This window comes from Xiphophorus maculatus, chromosome 19, assembly GCF_002775205.1.
Source record: "Xiphophorus maculatus strain JP 163 A chromosome 19, X_maculatus-5.0-male, whole genome shotgun sequence".
Classification (NCBI taxonomy): domain Eukaryota; kingdom Metazoa; phylum Chordata; class Actinopteri; order Cyprinodontiformes; family Poeciliidae; genus Xiphophorus; species Xiphophorus maculatus.
Window position 1 is genome coordinate 16,163,295 of NC_036461.1, and position 21,547 is coordinate 16,184,841.

The 21,547-nt window shown below is 37.3% G+C and overlaps 1 protein-coding gene across 1 annotated transcript in view; it reads left to right on the top strand.

Moving 5' to 3' along the window:
• aqr (aquarius intron-binding spliceosomal factor) overlaps nt 1-21,547 on the top strand; it is a 46,197-nt gene that overhangs the window by 24,218 nt on the left and 432 nt on the right. Inside the window, exons 27-35 of the mRNA XM_023353139.1 lie at nt 805-1,014; nt 3,378-3,515; nt 3,607-3,678; nt 3,919-4,106; nt 4,195-4,366; nt 7,127-7,297; nt 14,912-14,997; nt 19,404-19,578; nt 21,258-21,362. Coding sequence (XP_023208907.1) covers nt 805-1,014; nt 3,378-3,515; nt 3,607-3,678; nt 3,919-4,106; nt 4,195-4,366; nt 7,127-7,297; nt 14,912-14,997; nt 19,404-19,578; nt 21,258-21,362 — 1,317 coding nt within the window. The remainder of the gene's footprint in view (nt 1-804; nt 1,015-3,377; nt 3,516-3,606; nt 3,679-3,918; nt 4,107-4,194; nt 4,367-7,126; nt 7,298-14,911; nt 14,998-19,403; nt 19,579-21,257; nt 21,363-21,547) is intronic.

The following is a 21,547-nucleotide window of genomic DNA, read 5'->3' on the forward strand; positions in this document are numbered from 1 at the left end:
AGCACTGAGAGTACAGAACTTTTATGATTGCCTTCACACTCGTGTTAGGGTCTCAAGATTTGCCAGAATCCAGCTGTGTTCAAACAGTCAAGGAGGTCATGAGAATCTTAGTCAAGTCTGAGTATGCCTTGCTTTTAAATTTTGTATTTGATCCCTCAGCTCTTGTTTTATTTTTTTCTAATTTTTCTGGTGTTATTTTCACCAAGTCACAATGATTTCCACTTGTTCTTAGGTATTTATACACTTGTCACAGTCCAGGTGTTTCTCTCTTGCTTTATTAATTGGTGCTAGATAGAAAATGGACTTACTGTGCTTACACTTTCTTTGCTTTTAAAGTAAAAATAAAATAAAAGTGGCATTTCAGTAGATTATAAAACTTTCTCAATCAGTTAAGCACTTGTTTATAGCCCATAACAATATGGTGTGTATTTAGATGTTTCCATAGTCGTCACAATTATTTATACAGACAGATGCATCCAGTTAAATCACCAAGGTGCCTCTCTGAAGCAACTCTCTACATTTTTTTAATTTATCGGGCTATTTATAGAACAACCTGCTGTTAGGTTGAAGCTGCTTTATTAGTTTCTCAGCAGGAAAGCCTTGCTAAAAGGAGACTATCTGTTCTCTTTTGTTCACTTTTGTGCTGTTTTATGCAATACCACAATGACTATAGAAAGCAAATCGTAGGCACTAATTTGCACAAAGCCCTGCAAGTGTCTGCACATTTGTGTACTGGTGAGCATCAAAAAGTAATCAAATCTGGAGGTCTTTCAAAAATGTTTCCAATTTCTCTCCTCTCTACAGGTGATATCACGCTGGGAGCAGTACATGAGCAAAGTCAAACCTAAACAGGGCAAGAAGGTGGAGGTGGAGACTGTTGCTGCACACTTTCCCTTCCACAAGTACTTTTCCAACGCCCCGCAGCCTGTATTCATGGGCCGATCGTACGAGGAGGACATGGACATTGCGGAGGGCTGCTATCGCCACATCAAGAAAATATTTACCCAGCTGGAGGTGAGACGTTTTAAAAGAGTTTGCTGGTTTCATCACTGCTGAGCAAAACTCTGTGAGATATAGAGGTTATCTGAGAACAGTAATTCTATTTCTGGAGCATACATCACAGCTTGTATTTACAGTGCCTTGCAAAAGTACCCATACCTTTTCACATTTTGTTGTAATACAACCACAAACTTCAGTGTAAATCTGTGGGATTTTGAGAGGTCAATGCAAAGCGTCACATATTTGTAAAGTGGTATAATAATTATATATAGTTTATAAATGTCTTTTACAAATAAAAATTGTAAAAGAGAAGCTTGCATACGTGTTATGGTTCCTCTTCAAAAAATACAGTACAAATTTGTGCTATTTAGATCAAAGCATATTCATATGTCAGAATGGCCCAGTCAAAGTCCAGATCTCATCAAAGGTGGTAGAGCCATGTAAAGACTTTTAGCAGTGACTGCTATGAAGTGTGGAATCACGGAGGCTGCCTGAATACAAATGCATGCCGCACTTATCAGATTTTATTTGGAAAAGGCTTACAGAACTATCTATGATTTTTCCTGAAGCTTCATGATTGTATACTACTTTGTGTTGGTCTTTCATATCAAATTAAACTAAAGTATATTCAATGAATATGTAATATTTCATTACATGTGTTTGTAATGAAATATGTGTAAAAGTTCAGGATGTACGTATACTTTCACTTTCTCCTGCATATATGTGACCAACATCTTTCTTTCTTGTTCTTTTTGTTCAAACACAAACGCTTTGCCAGCTGCATTTGGTTCTTTTCCTAAGTTGTTAGCTGGGGGCCCAAATGCTGCACATTTTCCCATGCATAACTTGCTGCTTTTCCTATCTATATATGCTGTCGATTATTGGTCACTAGTAAGACGAAGTCTCTGCAGGGCTTTTGTGCTATAGTTCTGCTCGTTCCTTCACTTATTCATGATTATGTAAGCAGATTGCTCAGCAATATTTTTGTAGATTGATGGCTATGTTTGGGAATCTGAAAAAAATAACCATCAAAACCATATAATAAGGGCTCCATTAGTTGCTTTGCACTTGTCTTCATACTAATTCACACATTGCAACACCTACCAGAATAAGTGTTATCATAAGTTCTCTCTCAGCTTATCATCTACTTCTGTAGAAATAACTGAAAACATTTCTGATTTATTGGAACACCTAGATGGTTTCCAAAAAGCAATAAAGAAAGTTATTTGCCGGAGGTAATATCCCGACATGTGTCGTGTGGTGACCTTGATTTATCTGGCTGGCCTCTGTTTCACTGCATCGCAGCACTTCTCCCTCCTCCCTCGGCCTCACCCATGCTGCAGTGAAATCTGCTCGCCCATTAAGAGAGGGTGCTGTACGTGGCGCAAGGTAGCAAAAGTAACATCCTGCTGCAGTTGCTGATCTGTCTTCACTTCTGAATGGAAAAGCAGCTTTAAATAAGTTGTCATGAGAGTACTCTGTAATGTATTGTGATTTATTGTTCCTTAGGTGTTTATGTGTAGATATGTGACCTCCTTTATAGTTCTTCCAGCTTTTTTATTTCATTCTTTTTGCCCACTCATCAATTTCTGCAAATACTTATTATCTTAATTTTACTCCTCAGTCTGGAGGCATGATGGTTAAAAGTAGACCTCATCAATATTGCATGTTTTGATTGGTTTAATATTAATGCTAAAATAGTAACACATCAAATATTTATACCACGGCGCTGTCCGAATGTCGCTCGCCCTCCCTTCCCTCTTCCCCTGTCTATACAGCTCCTGGGGCTGCATGAAAACACACAAATTCTTCCAGCACTCCTTTAACCCCTCAGCGTTCCTGTAATATCACAATATTGACATGTTAAAATAAACTGCTGTGGATTTTAGGTTGAACAACTTTCCTTTTGCATTCACATTACAATAGAATCCGCCTGTAAAAGGATTCTGTAGGGCGCTTATATTGAGAGATTTATCACACTATGCATTAGATAAAAATGTATGCAGCAGCACCCCTATAATCACTTTTTGCTGTAGATCTCTTAACAGTGAGCTTTGCATTTTTTTTATAACTTCAAAATAAAACCCAGTTCTCTTCCAGCCTCATTTGTCATTGTTTCTTTTTTTAGGCTTTGAATTTCTTGTCATTTTTATAATGTTTTTCTTTTTTTTTTTTATTAAGCAAATCAGATTTGATTTATGGAGCGCTTTTCACATGCATACGTGTTACACAAAGTACTTTTAAGGGATTGGGCAACAATCGCAAAAGGCAAGGTTATACATATAACAAAAAATTAACATTTATTACACCCACTTTTTAAAATACCACAATGAACAGTTCTTAAAGTCTGTATCACTACTTTCGTTCTCATCTGACAGGAGTTCAGGGCCTTTGAGCTGCTGAGGAGTGGACTGGACCGCTCCAAGTATCTCCTGGTGAAGGAAGCTAAAATCATCGCCATGACCTGCACACACGCTGCACTCAAACGTCATGACCTGGTGGAGCTAGGATTTAAGGTAACGTTTCTAATTTGATAGCAACCAGGAGGAATGTATATATTTACCTCCAATTTGGGTTGTAAAACCAGCTTTTTGTGCTATTTATTAGTACGACAACATCCTGATGGAGGAGTCTGCACAGATTCTTGAGATTGAGACATTCATCCCTCTGCTGTTGCAGGTAACTTACTATTATCTGAAAAAAAAAATTAATAGAGTTTGACAAAATGAGATAACTGAAATTCTGTTAAATGTTATATGTTCACACTGATTATACTTTTTCAAGTCGGATGTTGATACATGGAGTGTTAACACTTATTTTTCTGTGTACATTACCTATTCTTCTTAAAGTACATGTGTAAAAAGTGTATTTTTAAACTTGTGCAAATGCCTCCAACTTGTTATCTCCTGTTGTCTATAGAACCCACAGGATGGCTACAGCAGGCTGAAGCGTTGGATCATGATCGGAGACCACCACCAGCTGCCCCCAGTAATCAAGAACATGGCATTCCAGAAGTACTCCAACATGGAGCAGTCTCTGTTCACCAGATTTGTACGGTTGGGGGTTCCTACCGTAGATTTGGATGCACAGGGCCGTGCGCGTGCAAGGTAGGTCATAGTTAAAGAAAGAGCAGGAGGTAATTTGGCTTGATCTAATTTGGAATTTGAATTCTATACATCTGTTTTCTCTCCTCAGCCTTTGTAATCTTTACAATTGGCGCTATAAACACCTTGGAAACCTGCCTCACGTTCAGCAGCTTCCTGAGTTCCAGGTACCCAACCCTGGCTTGACCTTTGACTTCCAGCTGATTAATGTGGAGGACTTTAATGGGGTGGGAGAATCTGAACCCAACCCTTACTTTTACCAGGTCAGTATGCAACACCCTTAAAACATCATCAACTGTTCTTAAACCATTTTAATGTGCACATTGCAAGCTGGATCAAAACAAATATCTTAATTATTGGGGTTTAAGATGAGGTAAACAAAGTGTTTGAGTATTTTTATCCTCAAACACTTACGAGTACGAGTCCACATTGATTTGTTTCTTCAGCTTGTAAAGTTTTAGTACAAGCACAACATCTCTATCCCTAACATCTGCGGAGCATTGGCAACATAATGTCAAATCAGCTAAAATGTCTTGTGCTCCTCCAGAACAGAATTTACTGTCTTTTACAAAGACAAACACACCTGCAGACTTAAAACTGATGTCGCATGAAATCATCTCCATCACTCCCCTTTAAGTGTGTCCTCTAAATTGGTGGTTGGACAAGAGTTCATTAATTTTTATGTTCCAGTGGTTCTTCTATCAGTTTATATGCTATATTGATCACTGTGCCAAGTGTGCTGCCCACAGCTGTCCAGAACAGAGCAGTGGGTCTGTCCTTTACACCGGAGCCAGATTGCATTTCATCATGACATTGCTAAGACTCAGAGACAGAGCGTGGGCAGTGGGCTGGGTTCATAAGCTCTTCTTTCTTTTGCACCAACCTCTTCAATATGTCAAATGTCATTCCTACATATTATTTCCAAATATATTATTGCAATAAGAGAAGATTTACAAATGTGCAGATGGCAACAGCAACGTTTTAAACGACGAGATGCAAAACTACTTACATACAGATTCAAAATGGTTTTGATGAAAACAAAGACATATGGAACAGCTTCAGGGTCTTATTTCAGGAAAAAAAAACTGTTCTTAAAATAAAATAGAAAGAGTTTCTTTAATATTTTACTTGTCTGTCCAATTAGTTTAATCATATTGCTCCATGAGGAGTACAACTTCCTTTTGTCCTTAAATGCAGAGCATGTGCACTTCTCAAGCACCAGGTCACATGCAACTCAACTCCATTTGCTGTTGCCATTTCCAGGTTCCTCGAGGGAATTACTAGGATCACTCTGAAGCACACACATGCACACACATTAACTTTGCTAGGAAACGGTGGGGAATATGGCTGACACAAGAGAAGCTGTTGTTTCCAGTCCCTGTTGAATACCTCCCACAGCTGAGCAAACACCACTACAACCACTGTTGTGCGTTAACAGATCATCTATAAAGAAAGTGCAGCGCGTTACTTCTTCACCTCATTTGCTAAAGCACTTTCCATATTAGTTTTCAGTTTATTGATACTTCAGCAAGATTCTTATTTGTTTGAAAAGTCCTCTCCAATCCACACTTCTCTCATAATTCAGTTTCACAGCCCATATCTGGTCCGGTTGGCTTATTTAAAACACAACATGCTAAAAGAAAATAACTTGTTTAAATCATCCGTGGCTCTTCCACCACTGTGACATTCTTTCATAATCTCCTGTCTTTATGTTCTCTTTGGGGGCCGGTTTCAACTGCGTGAAGTTACATTCGGACTGCTTGTTTTGGTTTCTAAGCGCTCCACACTTAGAGCACAACCATTTTAGTACTTGGTCGTATTAAAATGTTTTTCATTTAACTATCTCAATTTGCAGCCAAAAGTCTGCAAATTATGTCCAGCTTTTTCTAACTAGGTCCGATATAACATTTAGTTGTCTTTATCCAACTTTTAAAATATAATAATTGAGAAGATTTCTGGCAGATTTTTTTGTTCTGAGTTGTAACCCCATACTGTGATTCAGGTATCATAGCTCTTTTGTGATATTGCAAGAACCAGAACAGCTGTAGCTGACTTTTTGTAGATTGCTTGAGGGAAATTAAGATAATTATTTTTCAAGCCAAGATGAATATTCAAGATTTTCTGAGAGATTTGGCTTGAATCAAATATCTCACCTGCTATAATTGTTCTCAATTCTAAAGGATCCCAAATTGATAGCGTATATAATTGCAAAATTTAAAACGTGCAAGATCCAACATGATTTTTTAAAATAAATACATGTATATGCTTCATTTGGTGGCAGGTAATGGGAGAAAATGAACAAAGGCTCCCATTGTTTTTGATGTGTTGATTCCACTGAAGTTGGATCAGAAGCTGTTAATGAAGCTGCATAAATTACTAGCAAAGATGTGAGGCTGCAGTCCACATTTAATTGAAACTGAATGAATAATGCATACAGTTGGCTTGTTTTCTTTTTCTGGTCACATTTGAAAGGCAAAGAACGATCTTGGAGCCAGAACACAGAGATGAGAAATGTGTCATTTGGAAAGTTAGTAAATGACCAACAACAATTCATTTTATGGACACTCTGTTCTTTCAAGAACAATTTTAATTTGAATATGTTTACTTAACACATATTATTGTTTAACTGTTATTAAAATGTATTTATTTTCAGTTTCACCTGTTTTAAACCTCTGATTTTCCAGTTCGAATTAGTTGTGTTCTGGCTCAGCTTTATCTGACTGAACAGCAGATGAGAAATCATAGCAGTATGTTGGAAAAAAAAACATTTCTATATCTGCAAAACTCTCTACAGAAAGTAAATGATATGTGTGTAGTTGAGTTTATTCTCTGGAGTAAGATAAATTATCTTAAATTCGAATTTGCTGAAGTGATAACAGACTCCAAAGTGATTTAGAAGACACGGAAAAATTCATTTGCCTCTTCACTTTTTGTCTGAGTGGTGCTTTACTCAGCATTCAATCAAATGAATATGAATAATCGGATTCTAACCTTTCTGTTACCTATTTTTCTTTTCTGTGAAGAACCTGGCTGAGGCGGAGTACTCTGTTGCTCTCTTTATGTACATGAGGCTGTTGGGCTACCCATCGGAGCGAATCAGCATCCTCACTACCTACAATGGACAAAAGCACCTGATCAGAGATGTTATTAACCAACGATGTGCTGGAAACCCTTACTTTGGGCAGCCTCACAAGGTAGGTCCCAATGGTAACTCACCATATGAATAAAAAACTATATCCTGACAAATGTGAAGTAAAGAACAAAGAAAGAAGGAATATATCAGATCAATGGGAATGGCTGCTACCTGTGTTTTTCACACACTAAGAAATTGTCTGTGTCATGAATTATTATTATTTTTAAAAAGTTTTACATAATGTTGAACACATCAATATCTTTTAACTCAATAGTTCTCATAGAATGCATAACAAATTAGCTTTTTTAAAGCAGAATAGTGTTTGCTTTAGGAGAACGTTTGACTGTGTAAATAAAAGAACCATCAGTGTTTCAATACTTTTCTGACATTTGGGCCACTTTGGATTTAGACAAAAATAAAGACTACAGTAGGTGAACTTGTCAAACCTAAACTGATTTGTCTTTTTTACAGTGATTACAGATAATTCAAGTTTCACAGTTTGACACATGATACATCAACTATTTGTGGAAGCACAAAAATGGGGGAAATAAATATTGCCTTGTCTTGCATGCTGGGTGTATTATTACATCCCTAGTGCTGAGCCTGGTTTCAACAATACATACAGTTGAATCAAGTTATATTTACATGCACTGCACAGTAATTTTTTAAGCAGTGCAAACAAAGCTGGTGTAACTAAGTTAGGTTTGTATGTGACCTTTATGACACATCTTTTCAGCTTTGACCACAAATTTTCAGACCTGTGTGATTTCTACTCCAATAGACAATTAAGGACAATTTGTCCTTAATTGGACAAATTGTCCTTAATTAGTTTAAGGACAATTTGTTGTCCTTAAGCCATTTTTACTATTTTGGCAGTGTGCTTCCTTTTGAAAGACCAGTTTGTGTTCATTTCCTAACTTCCTGGTTGATGTCTTCAGATGCTACTTTCCTTCGGATGCCATTTACTTTGTGATGGTCTCTATTCCCTCTAGAACACCCATAAAACATAATTCTTCTATTCTTACTCTATATTTTGGGATGGTATTCTGAGACTTGCAAGTCTCTAAATGTACTAATTGTCACAACAGCTTTTATCTTTAGGAAGTGCATTTTTGGATGTTTTTCACTTCTAGTTGCCAGGCATTCAACAACCACTACTCGTTGTGTTGCAGTGTTTCAACTCTGCAACACAACCCACTCCTTGGGTAATATAACTTGAAGGTGATATATGTTTTATGCCTTATGTTGAAGGAATCCTCAATCCCAGAAGACATTTTTATACCTCATTTAAGCGTAAACCTACTTAACATACAAGATATGGTCACTGCCATTTACTTCACAACCTCATATATGAGATGAGGTCCATCCCCAATTATCTTAAAGCTCTTGGTGTTTGTTTTCAGCCATAGAAAATGAAATATGCACATTGCTCTATGTGCACTTTTAAGAATATTTGTCAGCTGTACATTTTCACTGCCTTTCAGTCTTTATGTGTTGCACTGTGAGTCATCAAGAGACAACATTTTGTCAATAAAAGGTATTTTTGTTCAGTTGTATCAGATCATGAGACTCTGGGAACAGCTGCAGGTCATGAGACCAAATGAAGTCCTTCTTTTAACCACCTGACTGATTGTGGGTGCAGGAATGTGAATTGTGCCCTTTTTTATCTCTAAAAAATACTATTATGATGTATTCGTCTAGCCTGTGTTAATCAGTTACTCTGCTGTTGTCTCCTTATTTTTTCATTTTCTTTTTTTAACATGATTATTCAGCACCTTGTTGGCAAATTTTTTTCCCCACTGTTCTAATTGTTTTGTTTTGTATCACTAAGCTCAATTCAAAGATTATGTTTTCCTCTTTGAGTTCTGTTACTTTACTGGCCGTGAATATTTTCATACACTCATTGATTGCTAACATTTGGAGAAAGGTCTGAAAATTACGATGGGGAATAGAGATATATTGACAGTAACATCGGTATTGATGGAAGTGGAGATGGATGCTGGTCACCTTTTAAATATATCAATATCAGCCCCATAGGTAAAACTGGGCTGGTATTAACAATCCTGTTTATTTCCATCTTGTTGCTGTTGGTGTATGTGTTTTGCGAGGGGCAGGAGGGGGTTGAGTTGACCGTGTGGTATTTGTTGAATGTGACCTTGTTGGTAATGTAGTGCAGGATTGTGGGCTGTTTAACTGAAGCAGAGATGTAATGTCAGTTTTCAAGGTGTTGAAAGGTTGTGAAAATATAATGAATTGACTGACAAGCTTTGTGTATTTTTCTGGTAGCATTTTTTAACCATTTGTGTTTTACGATGAGCTTGAAGTGTTTCAGGTTGGAAGGTCTTGTTGCTATCACCCTAATCTCTACATAGCTTCTATATCTCTACATGTCAGTTTGGTGACCTTCAGTTGTCCTTTTCAGTAAAAGACAATGGTACAGTAGTTAGGGCGGAGTTACTGGCATCACACAAAACAATGCAGTGACTAGGGGTCAGAAAAAACGTCACTGACTGCGACAAACACGAGACATTTTAGTGGGTTACTTGAGTCATTAGCCGTTTGGTTTTAGCTCCTCCTGCCCAATGAGAGTCCAACTGGAAGTGGAAATGCTCTCCTAAATACATTGGACCATAACAGCAAACTGAACCGCACCGACCTCAGTGGAAATTTCGCAATATTTTTTCTATTAGATAATGGTTGGATCTCTGACCGGGTCAGAGATCTGCACCCTCTTTTTCCAGATGCAGGTTGAATTTTCACAATAGAATGGCACTACAAGTAGCAGGAATAACTTTTTGCATCTTTTTTAACATAATTATTTTAAAATATCAATTTCAGGGTAGGCCTATTACCTACATTCAATGGGCGAAAGACAGGATACACACTGAACAGGTTGCCAGTCCTGCCTGAGAAGACCCACATATGTACAGGGAGAACATCCAAACTCCATGCAGCGTTTAGATGAAAGGTCCCATTTGGGATTCATTCCCAGGACCTTCTTGCTGCAAGGAAACGGTGCGGCCAACTGTCCCACTATAGGGCAAAAATGTATTTTGGTCATTGAAGTTTCAGACCCTTTGGCTAGGTCATTTCAACTTTCAGTCTGAATAAACATGTTAGTAAAATTAGAAGATTACCTAAATATGAATTTGCACAAGGGTACAAATATATTTGGGCTTAACTGAATCTCTAACTAAGCTTCAAGCAGCCTCTTAGCTATTTCTTAAAATGTGAAAATGGGTCAGCGGAAGTGGATCCCATTGAGTCACTTACGGTATCAGTTTGAGTGCCAAATTAATGGTGTGTTGGACACCTGCAGGGCAAAAGTGTTTACTTCCATTTCTTATTCTTATCTAAAGCTTCTGCTGTGCAACCATACCTCCATCCTTTCTCTTGAACTATTGTTTTGACAGTGAGCCCAAAATTGTGCTTAGCCATGTAAGATGTCTTGCAAAGTCAAGACAAAGCATCAGTCAAAGTCCTCGCATCCTTAGTCAGTGTGCATACCCAGTGATACAGTGACAAGAGTGACAGGCTGCTAGATGTGCTGAAATGAAGGATGGCCAGACAGGACGCTTGATGAAAAGGAAAGAGGGACTCTTATGAGAAAAATGCTGAGCGGCTGAAAGGTCAGGCGCTGAGCACCAGGTCCACAGTGTGTTTGACAGTGTGTCACAATTGCTAAAACCAAGCAAATGTCAGCAGCCTGCTTACTTTACTTTGATGGCTTTAATTAGACTCACTAGGACGGGAAATCCTGGTTAGCACAAGTTGGAGTCTCAAAAGGAGAGGCATTAGCCTACATTTCCATTTGAATGTCAATAAGCCAGTTTCTTATACTTTCAACAAAGTTCTTTTTTTTTACTTTTACATTTAATTGCTTAGTGTTACAATGGATTTGTAACACTTAATATTACAATATTAAGTGTTTAATATTTTCAATATTAAAGTTTTATATAGATAAACAACTAAGAAATTTGTTCCTGACAAGAATTGGATGATTGTCTTGTTTTTTTTTTGTTTTTTTTTCCCCCATCCAAACACAGTTCTTTCTGGTCACATTGACCTCAAAACTCTTGTGAAAAAAACCCCTCAAGGTTTGCTATTTTCAAAAATGTCAAGGTGTTTCATTTGTTTCATGAAAGCACAGAGTTTTAGGAAGCTATTTGCTTGAAAATATATTTTTTCAGAATGAGTCTAGTGATGACTGTAGTTAATTAAGTTTAAGATGAAGCAAGACTTGAAGAAGAAAACAGGAAGGCTGAGTGGAATACCAGAAAAAAATTATCTGATTTGTCCTGTATTTGAACACATTCCACATCTGGAAATGTTAGTAGCCTTTTTTAAAATCTTTAGTTAATCTAAGGGTTTACATTTATTGGGGGAATACAAATCTGACTGACAGACTCACCTTTTAATAATACTAAATGCAGTAGTTGCTAATATTGTATCCTAAACATGAGAATGTGGCTATTCTTATTTATTAGTTTTTTTTGTTTGTTTGGGTTTTTTTTTACCAGTTATTTGTTATTTCTTACATTGTGTGTGAATTGTGAGACAGTTATTTTTTGTTTTTAAGCATATGCACTGACTGATGGCACTTTTTAAATTTCGTTGTTCTTGTGACAATGACAGTAAAGATTTATCTCTATCTCTAAAGCCAGTGAGTTAAAACTTGAACATTTTGTTAATAAAATCTTTACAGTGAAACACTGTTTCCTGTTCCTTATATAAAAATAAAATATTCTTTTAGCACTGTTGTTTTACTTAAGAACAATATTTTAATTCTCTTAAATTTCATAAAGTGAAATTAATATCTGTATCATCAGGTCAAAGCTTGAATGGTGAATTGTGAGTCATCCATTTATTTTCTTACATATTACATGGGTAGAAGAGAAATTAAGGAGTGTTCTTACTTAAGGTCTCTGTTCTCATTCTCTGCACATCTCTGGCTCTTTCACGTTACCATAAACTATATTACTGGAGAGAGAGAGTAAATGTAATAACATAAATAAAGGTGCATACCTTTCATTCATAAAATATGAATCAGGATGTCTAAATGCTGCATAATAGTCATTAGAGGAAAATCTTCCTGCATTCTGTTTTTGTTCTGTTTTTTTTAAAACTTTAAGTCATAAATAGTAAGCCATCAAGAGCCCACAAAAATAAGGCACACTATTGATTTTGTTGTTCCTCGTGCCTCGTAAATAGTTTAAAAATCTAACTTAATCTGCACATTCCCAGCAGTGATTACAACGAATGCTACGTAGCAGAATGGATTAAATAACCAAAAAGAGTGCAACACTCCATGGTTGTCTATTAGCTGAAAGACAGTGTGTCATTCTTGTTCTGACAATGAGGAGAAAGACAAGATGGTAGAAAATGATCCCCTGTAAATAGTTGTGTGTGGGCGGGTGCGTTGCGTGTGTGTGTGTCTCACACAGTATAGGTAATGGTGCTCCTGCATGTCCACAGGCGTGTGTGTGTCACATTGACATGACCTCTGTGATTCTCTCGCAGGAAGATTTCTCATAAATAACTAAACACCATGCAAAAAGCTATACCTTTGGGAGAATGTCGATAGGCGTCCGTGTCTCCGGGCCAAGAATAACTACCTGTCAAAAGCTTCTCACATCTCGTGGTGTGAGAGGCATACGTTTATGCATGCGGATATACAGTCCACGATTCCTCATGTGCTTAAAAACACAACATATTTTTGCCGGTGAGTTTGCACAGGCAAAAAACGTAAACATCAGGAAGACATAAATAAATACCTTTTAGCACATACACAGACACACTCAACACATTACTTTTTACCGAAGATAGGGTGTTCTGTGGGAGTTCCAAGTTACTTTGGATTATGAGATCGGAGAAAGTTCCAGCCACTGCAAGATTTATATAACATGAGTGAGGTATCCAGTCCAGCACTGTGCAGCTTCTTGATGGAGGTCTATTGATCTGTTCTAATGTGAGCATCTGTAGAGGACACACTAACCTCATTGTGTTGGGCTTTAAATTCTTCTGGACATTGCTATTGTAAAGCCACGTGTTTCATACAGTAATGATTCCGAAGAGCAACTTTTGTCTATGCACTTTTTTTTCTTTATTTGAGTAGTGTAAAAATCTCTTGGATTTATAAAATGTCATTTAGCACATTTCTTTAAAAACATCCCTTTAGCTGAATGGTTCTCTTTGTGATCTTGAGAAAACCCAGAATCACAATATCTTTACTTTTATCCACAGGTTTTATACTTTAAAATTGCCATTTAAAGAATCCACACATCATCTTAATCTGGATTTTTCTTATGTTTGCTTTGTTTAAGGGCCTCTTCCTCCATGAGTGGCTTTTCAGCTGAACTTTGTAACAATGGAAAATTGTTTCTCATCTAAAGCAGAAAAAGTTTTTCTGGTTTTAAGCTAAGTCAGACAGTGAGAATAAATGTTATCTTATATTGTATATCTCTGTATCTGGATTTATCTGTGTATTCTCACACCTGTTTCACTCGGGGATGGTGCCAATACAAAAAGAGGCATTGAAAAATGTTGTTTTAGACATATGTCCAATGTTCGTTCAGTTTTTTTTTTTTTAAATCTCTCTTCAGCTTAGGTCTGACCAGGTTTTCTTTGAGGTTTGAAGTTTTGTTTTCAGTTTTCTTTCTAAGGACAGACAGTGCTACATCAATTTACAGAATTTTAGTTTTAAACCAACCATTAAATGTTTAAAAAAAATACATGTATTAGTTTCTTCACAGAAGTATTACTATCAGTTATCCATATGGTAACAATCTGACAAAGGTCCATGACTTTTGTCTGATTTTTTTTATGAACTTTAAAAAGAAAAACAGCATTGAAGTGCATGCTTATTCATGCCTGACTTCTGTAAATCAGAAGTCTGGTGTGTTTTTTTTCAGGGGTCTTTATCCAAAAAAATCTTTCTTTCATTTGTGAACAAATCAGAGTGCCAGAAATGAACATTTATCTATTACACATTTTTGGTGGTCAACAAATTAAGTCTTATTTTTTAACTTTCATTAGATAATGCAACTGTGTATGTTATGTGTATTAAATAATGTTATTAGTTCCAAGGGAACGTGTAAGTTAACTACTTCAGATTTTACAAGGAGCCATATCTTTACTTTGTAATGCATAAAAGCACAGGAACATTTATGTTCCTTATGTGTTGAAGTCAGTACAGTTGCCAGCAGCTTGAATTAAAGTGAAAAGTCTCACATAGAAGTACTTTTCAGGCATTTTCTCTCCTCTGAAAATAACCTTTGATTGAGGCTAACCGCATGGCCCCCTACTACCTTGGATCTGCTTCTCAGGAGGCCCCACTAAGAGGCTAGTGATAGCAAATGCCCTTTAAGCCGCATTAACTCTTTTGGCTGCCCATGTGGCCCTCAGCGATAACAGCCCATCAAGAAGACGCCGGCTTCTTATCACTCTCCTCTCAAAAATAAAGAAAGAAACCAGAAAAGAAGAAGCGAAGAGGGAAAGTAGGCTCACTCATATTTTCTTTTAACATTTCAGGAAAAAACTTTCCACCTGGCTAAAACGCATTCATTTACTTTGCAAAGCATCTTAGCTGCTGAAGCTTGTTTAGCAAATCTTTCAAATTTATGCAGATGTGCTTTGGGTTTATTGAATAATAAAAAATGTGCTTGTGTGTGTGCAGATTACAACAGTGGACAGGTTCCAGGGTCAGCAGAATGACTACATCATCCTCTCGCTGGTCCGTACCAAAGCTGTGGGACACCTAAGGTGATTATTCCAGTGCATGCAAAGCAGAATAAATGTACCTGATTTAAAAAAAAATCTCAGTAGCTGTTCTACAATATTACCTATGCAAATGCAACTTCTATTTTTTTTATGCTATGTCTTTATGGGAATGTTTATTTAAACTTTTATTTAATAGATTTAATTTTTAATAGTATAAAAATATTTTGAATTTCATACTCCCCTTTTCTGAAGTGTTATCCTTCAAGCCATCCATCCTTAAATCCTGATCACCATAGAGACAGCTGCAAAAGATTTTTTGGAACCTCTTTATTTACACAAGAAAGTTAGCCAAAAGAAGATTAAAATTGTCTCCAACACCATGACTGTCCCATTACGTGCCCCTCATCTTAGGCCTAGACCCTCGTTTGCTCCTGACTCTCTCCCTTCATTCCTTATTCCACTGATGTGTGGTCTAGTGGCCTTTCTGCTGCCATGAAATCTCAATGAGCTCCTTACGCTTTATATGCCACATGGTTTATTATCAAGGAGCTGAGGCTGAACTCATCCACTGCACTTCAGTTAGCTATGCTGGCTATTTGCTCTGATATACATTAGCTACTGTTGGAATTGCACAGCTCACAGCTTTATCGCTGTATTGGACAGCCAACAAATTGGTACTCCAGAGCAAATAACAAGCCATTCCTTTTAGAGCTGAGTACTATCTCTCTCTTTCTCTCTCTCTCTGCACATCAGCCCTCATCTTGGACCAGTTAGGTGGCAGAAACAAGACACTTAAAAGGCCATTTTTTATCTCACAGATAGGGAATTGACTTGATGTCCCTGACAATAAATATACCTTATCTTTTTTGGCAGTGCATGCTTCTCTCTTTTTCTCATCTATCTGATCTTATTGCACACATTTCACACCCTACCCTGCCCACATTCAGAGTGTTTCTGATTGGTCAGTGGATGGCATTGCAGCAGTTCTGTGGATGATTTATGGCAGCACTGAACATCAAAGTCCTCAAAACCCAGTTTTCAGTCAGCTTCATACTATTGGTGATAACACTCAATATGAATGTGGATTTTCCTGGCAATATTAAAGCATGCATTCTTATTTCATTTGGGAATATTGCAGAAAGTGTTGCTTCCAAGCCTGCCAGATTTCATCACATTTCATCAACTTGGAGCCTGCATGAAATTATTTAAAAAAAATTTTTTTTCTTATCCTCAGATTGCTACTTTTTGAGACTTAAGTAAACAAGGCAATACTGTAATTTTACCTCAGTTACTGTTGTCATGAAACAACAGTAAAATAAAGAATACTATCAGACTCAGCCAATCCCAAAGCAAGAATATCATATTAGGAAATTGGGACTAACAGTTAGCTGACTCATCTTATGCAAAAGTTTCTTGTTCTTTTCATCCAAACCCAAATAATCCTACTTAATGTTTGTCATAGACTATTTAATTAACACTCAAATCAATCCAATACAAACCCAGTCATATAGACATACACACACACACAGCGTATTGCAATTTGATCTTTGTCATCATTCACTGTAGTCAAATTCAGCAATTCTCTTCTCCTGAACACTACTGGGTGCAGCGTTGCATATAACTTGTGCATCAAAAATGTCTTTAAACAATGGAATAATAACGTTGTTTTATCCTGAAGAACAGGAGTGTTTTTTCCACCCTTCCTGTGGTCCTGCTAAGTCAGCTTTATTTATGAATGCTTTAATGTGTGTGGAACATGAAGATCTGGATTGGTGATTTACGCCGCCAATGGCGGCGTAATGAGAGGTTCATCTTTGTAGTTTTATTAAGAAAGAAATTGTTGAAAATGACTGAAACTAGGAAGCAATTTTTAAAAATATTTGTGGCTTTTTTATTGATTTAGCTTTAGGAAACTATTTTAAAGGTCAAGAAGCATAATCACATATTTTCTTTAAAAACATTATGCAGAATATATCTTATTCACCTGTTTTTATTACTAGTCCTTTTATCATCATCCTTCATCTATTTAATGTCCAACATTTCATTATGATCACTAAGCATAAGTTGGTTATGATTACTAGCAAACATAGTCTCATACTTAATTTTTTTAAAATTTTAAAATATTTGTTCATAGGATTTCTTATCCATCAAAATATATTTAAATGTGCATCTCAAACAGTTATTCTTTAATCACAGTAATATAGATACAGCAAATACTTTTTACACTACTTTCCTTGCGATTCATTCATATGTTAGAGACACAGTTACCTCTGAAAGGATCACCGAGATATACTGGGATCACTGTGGTCTGCCACTAACTTCACCCTCATAAGCCATGCTCCTCTTCCTCTCCTCTGATCCTGCATCTCTCCTCTTGACAATTTGCTACCGTGACAACCAAACGGCATACAGCTGACCATATGATGAACTGACCCTGGCTTTGACAGGAGAAACCTTCCTGCTGATACACACTGGCACACTCGCATACAGGATCACACACTTTGACAGGGATGCACACAGGCCACAGATGCACACAAACACGTGGACACACAAAGGGTAGCTATTCGTCCACTTTGCCCCATCGTGTCACAGCCCAGGTGGGCATCTCTCGACACTGCCATGTCCACAGGCTACGATGATTGGCTCATGTCCTCCACAGTATTGTCTTCCATGGTTCAGACTCTTTTTTGCATATTTTGCATATGAAAAAAAATATCATTTAGTTCTCCAGTTTGTAGCAGTGAACCTCTTTTTTGAACTATGCATTAATTTTCTGCAATAATCTCGATATTATGCCGGTATGAGCTGTTAAAATACTAAATGCCACACAGCAGCTCCCAAAAGCCTTTTTTTTTCTTTTTTTGGACAAAAATCTCTTTTTTGCATATTCATGAAACTCATCATGCATATTTCAAGGATTACTTCTCTTAATCTGCCAAGTTGTTCATCTGGACTTATTTTACACTTTAGAATACATTTCCATATTCTCAAAAAAAGGTCCTTGATTTTATAAATGCTCCATCATAACTATGAGTTATATCCTTATTCTTCAGTGACTAAAAGTACAAACATAGTTTACTGTTTCTGCTTGGATTTGTATGATTTGCATTGAATTAATTGTAATGCAGTAGAGTAGGTGGATACAGTTCACATTCAGCATAGTTTTTGTGCATCTTGCCTTTGGGTTCATGATGTGTTCACATGCAGGTCTGTCTGTTTTTCTTTCCAAACCTGCGTTGTCAAGGAGAAATTATAGAACAGTTCTTTGCCACATTATTTATATCCCTCATACATTGTCACAAACTACAATGTTTGGACGATGTGGATGGAGTTCATCCCTCTGTTTGTATTTCTTCTTAATTGGAGCAGTGTAGCATTTTTTGCTTTTGGTAGGGTATGAGGACAATATGGAAAAATTACTGTAAATCATAAGTTAGAGTAAATACAGCATGACAGTTACAGATTTACACATCTATATGTTTTGTCATCTTTTTTTCTAACTTCCGAAAAGCACTACCAGTAAAAATGTCAAGACTCATTCATATTTTTTAGAGCCTTTTAAATATTTGTTAAATATAAATGTTACTTTTAGAGAACAACCTCCCAAACCTTCAGATTCATTGCAAAGCCTTTAGTTAGGTACATGTAATCAAGTTGACAATAGTTTCTGACCAACATTGGCTCTGTGAGCTGCAGGGGAGCTCATTCACAACCAAAAGAGGTAATGATGTCATACAGAACCAGCCTCCTTAGAAAAAAAATTAATTAAAGGTGACAATAATCATAAAGGCTAGCTAAAATAAACTTGGTCTCAAGTATTGGCAAGAAGCCACCCTGAATTTTAAAAATTAGTATCTGTAATAGAGAATTTGTGTCTGTCAGCATCTACGTAAAAGGGATTTTAGTAGAATTAACATTGGAAACAGAAATGCTAATACTCTTGAAGGGGGGCTGTATTTAGATTTTCTGTTGCGTTCCTTGACAGCAGAGTATATTAACAAATGTGTTAGAACAAGCCAAGTGGGATTTTTTCTTTCTTCATAGAGAAATTACTCCTCTGTCTTTTTTAATCTCTTAATTCTCTTAGATGGCAAGAAAAAGTAACCTAAATCTGCCCCTTCCTCTACTCTCCCACTTCCTCTGCTTATGTTCCCTCTTGCCTCCTTTTCCTTTATTTTTCTTTCATCTTCTGTATTTGTCCCACTCACCTAGTCCCTCTTATCCTTCTTTAAACCTTCCTTCCTCCCACGCTACATAGCCTTTTTTTCCTCTGTCTCTACTGTATCCTTTAACCCTGATCTAAGTTTTAGCTATTCCTCTGCACATGATAATTTCACAGTCCTCTTCCCCTCCCACTCATGTCTCTTTGAATATTGCCCCCCCACCCCCCACTTCATGTCAAACCAATTCTCAGCTGTGTTTTGTTTTTTTTTCTCCTCTCTCCACAGGGATGTGAGGCGTCTTGTGGTCGCCATGTCAAGAGCCAGATTGGGTCTGTACATCTTTGCTCGGGTGTCACTGTTCGAGAACTGCTTCGAGCTGACTCCCGCCTTCAAGCAACTGACTGCCAGACCACTGCAGCTACACATCAGACCGCACGAGTACTACAGCCAGGAACAGCCTGTATGTACATCCACATGCATGCTCTGCTCTCTGGATCAATTATTCTCTCGTAATCCGTTTACCTTCCTTATCATGAGTCAGGCAAATGCATTGAGATCCATGCTAGTCTCCTCTTCCTTAAATTATTTCTCCATCCGGTGCCACTCTGTCATTATTATACCTTCTGCTACTTTACACAGACAGATTGATCTGTTAACATCAGTGTGCAGGGGCCCTTTGTGAGCATGGGAAACACAGGCCTGACTATTTTTAACTCCCAAAGATCTAACAATAAAACCTTGGGCCAGACCAGCGTGACACGGCTGTTGTCTGGTCACTGCATCTCAGTGGCTGGCGCGCTGTGGCAACAGGGCAGTCTAAAATACCCCACAGCCTCTGACACTTTCTCTGAATCTCGAGTGTTCATCCCCACGAGGGACAGCTCTTTTGGGTACACACATGCGGCCCCTGCTTAGCCTGTCCATCTACAGTTGGTAAACCTTTGCTGCTAACACGCACGACCACAAGGATAACAAGAAATTTGGCCTTACTAAATCGCAAGCTGACTTGGTTCACAGGAGTATTTGCACACAATGTTGCAGCAATGTGTTTACATTGTACAGATAACTAATTATGTTTTAAGATCATTTAAATTAATTAAGGTGAAAAAGCTATCCAGACTATCATGGTCATATGGGAACAACTAACTAATAAAAATCACTCAAATAGCAGCTGTTGCACAACATGAAGGTGGCCAAAAGTCTCAAAACTTTGTTTGTGTTCTGAATTAAAGACGTTTAAGAACAGATGAGAACTAAAGTCACCAACATATTGATCTGAAAAAGGTTATAAAATCATCTTAGATTGGGACAGCAGGAAACACCAATGAAAACCATTATATTTAAAATGAGAACGCATGAAATAGTGGGGAACTTTCCTCGGAGTGGTGAGGATGTTGACAACGCCACTGCAGGTAAATATTGTGAAAAAATGAGTGGCAACTGCTAGATGGAAACTGTTGGGTTGGGTAAATCATTAACTCATTAAGCAAAGGGCCAGGTTGGTTAGGAGAGATTTTTTCTCTTAATGGTTGAAATAATCATTTGAAAATTGCTTTTTGTATTTACTCTGTCTGTTCTTACAATTTATTCTGCAATCTGAAGAGGTTAAATGTGACAAAAATAGAAGCGTCATATAAGGGAACGGTTACTCTTTCATGGCACTGTATGTTTAGTGAGTTGAATTACAGTAAAGCAACAAGTTTTATTAACTTTTCGCTACAGAGAATTCTTCCACATTTAAGTTGTAGTCATCAAGTGTCTCATTGACTTTGACGTGATGCCAGCAGGATTCCAGTGAGGATCTTCTCTGTTAGCAAAGCAAAAGTCTTATCAGCAGATAAAATATTCTGCTCATCTCTCTCTGCAGTTTAGGCTGCAAGAAATGGTCTGCATGCTAATGTTGTCGAATTACTGACTCTGCATTCTGCACTTGGTTTCATTAGCCAGTGAGAAGTGGGAGCTGCAAGGAAAATTTGTGTTCGGGGATGAAATGTAATTTCGTCACTGATTTTGCTGTAAATCCATAAAACCTCCATTGGTAACTTAATGAATGATCCCTAACAAGATACAAGGAGTTTTTGATTTCATTACTATTCTGAAACATCAAATTGCCTTTTTCTCCCCCCTCCTCTCCTTTAGAGGGATGAGCAGCCCGACCGGATCATCAAGGACATGCCAGAGATGACAAACTTTGTGTACAACATGTACATGCACATGATCCAGACCTCCCAGAAGTACAGACAGGTAAACACCTTTCAGGACCATTATCTTAGAATGTGTAAAAAAAAAAACAATTGTAACCACTTCTAACACTACTATTCTAAAAAATGTCCAGTCAAGAAATAAATGGTATTTATATTCATACGTATAGAGAACAACTCTTTTCATTTTACCAAAATTACTGTGAAAATATTTCATTTGTTAAAAAT